At 72.4% G+C, this 457-nt stretch overlaps 1 protein-coding gene across 1 annotated transcript in view; it reads left to right on the forward strand.

Moving 5' to 3' along the window:
* LOC112125390 (E3 ubiquitin-protein ligase RNF5-like) overlaps positions 1 to 457 on the forward strand; it is a gene marked incomplete at its 5' end in the record, with an annotated part of 1,871 nt that overhangs the window by 497 nt on the left and 917 nt on the right. Inside the window, 2 exons of the mRNA XM_024223803.3 lie at positions 151 to 205; positions 312 to 420. Coding sequence (XP_024079571.1) covers positions 151 to 205; positions 312 to 420 — 164 coding nt within the window. The remainder of the gene's footprint in view (positions 1 to 150; positions 206 to 311; positions 421 to 457) is intronic.

Consider the following 457-nt stretch of genomic DNA (forward strand, 5'->3'; position numbering starts at 1 on the left):
GTAGGGGAGGTGGGGCTGAGGGAGGGTGGCAGAACCCAGATATTGGGGGGTGGGGGGGGAGGGGATGGATGGGAAGCATCAGGGGAGATGGGGGGCAGGGAGGGGGGTGTTGTTCTGACCCATCCCCCACGCTGTCTCTGTCCTCCCCAGATTGAAGACTCCCCCTCGGCCGCGGGGGCAGCGCCCGGAGCCGGAGAGCCGTGGGGTGAGTGCGAGGCAGCAGCCCCCCCCCCCCGGTGCTAACCCCCCCTCTCTCCCCAGGGCCAGGCCCCCCAGCCCCCCCACAGTGCTAACGACCCCTCTCTCCACAGGGCCTGCCTCCGCCCTACCACGACGCCGGCTTCCACATGGCCTTTGGCATCGGAGCCTTCCCCTTCGGGGTCTTCACCACCGTGCTGCGGGGGCCCGAGGCCAGAGCAGGTACGGACCCCCCCCCCCCCCCCCCCCCCCCCCCCCC

This window comes from Terrapene carolina, unplaced genomic scaffold (genome assembly GCF_002925995.2).
Source record: "Terrapene carolina triunguis isolate 2854851 unplaced genomic scaffold, T_m_triunguis-2.0 Scaffold28176, whole genome shotgun sequence".
Lineage (NCBI taxonomy): Eukaryota > Metazoa > Chordata > Testudines > Emydidae > Terrapene > Terrapene triunguis.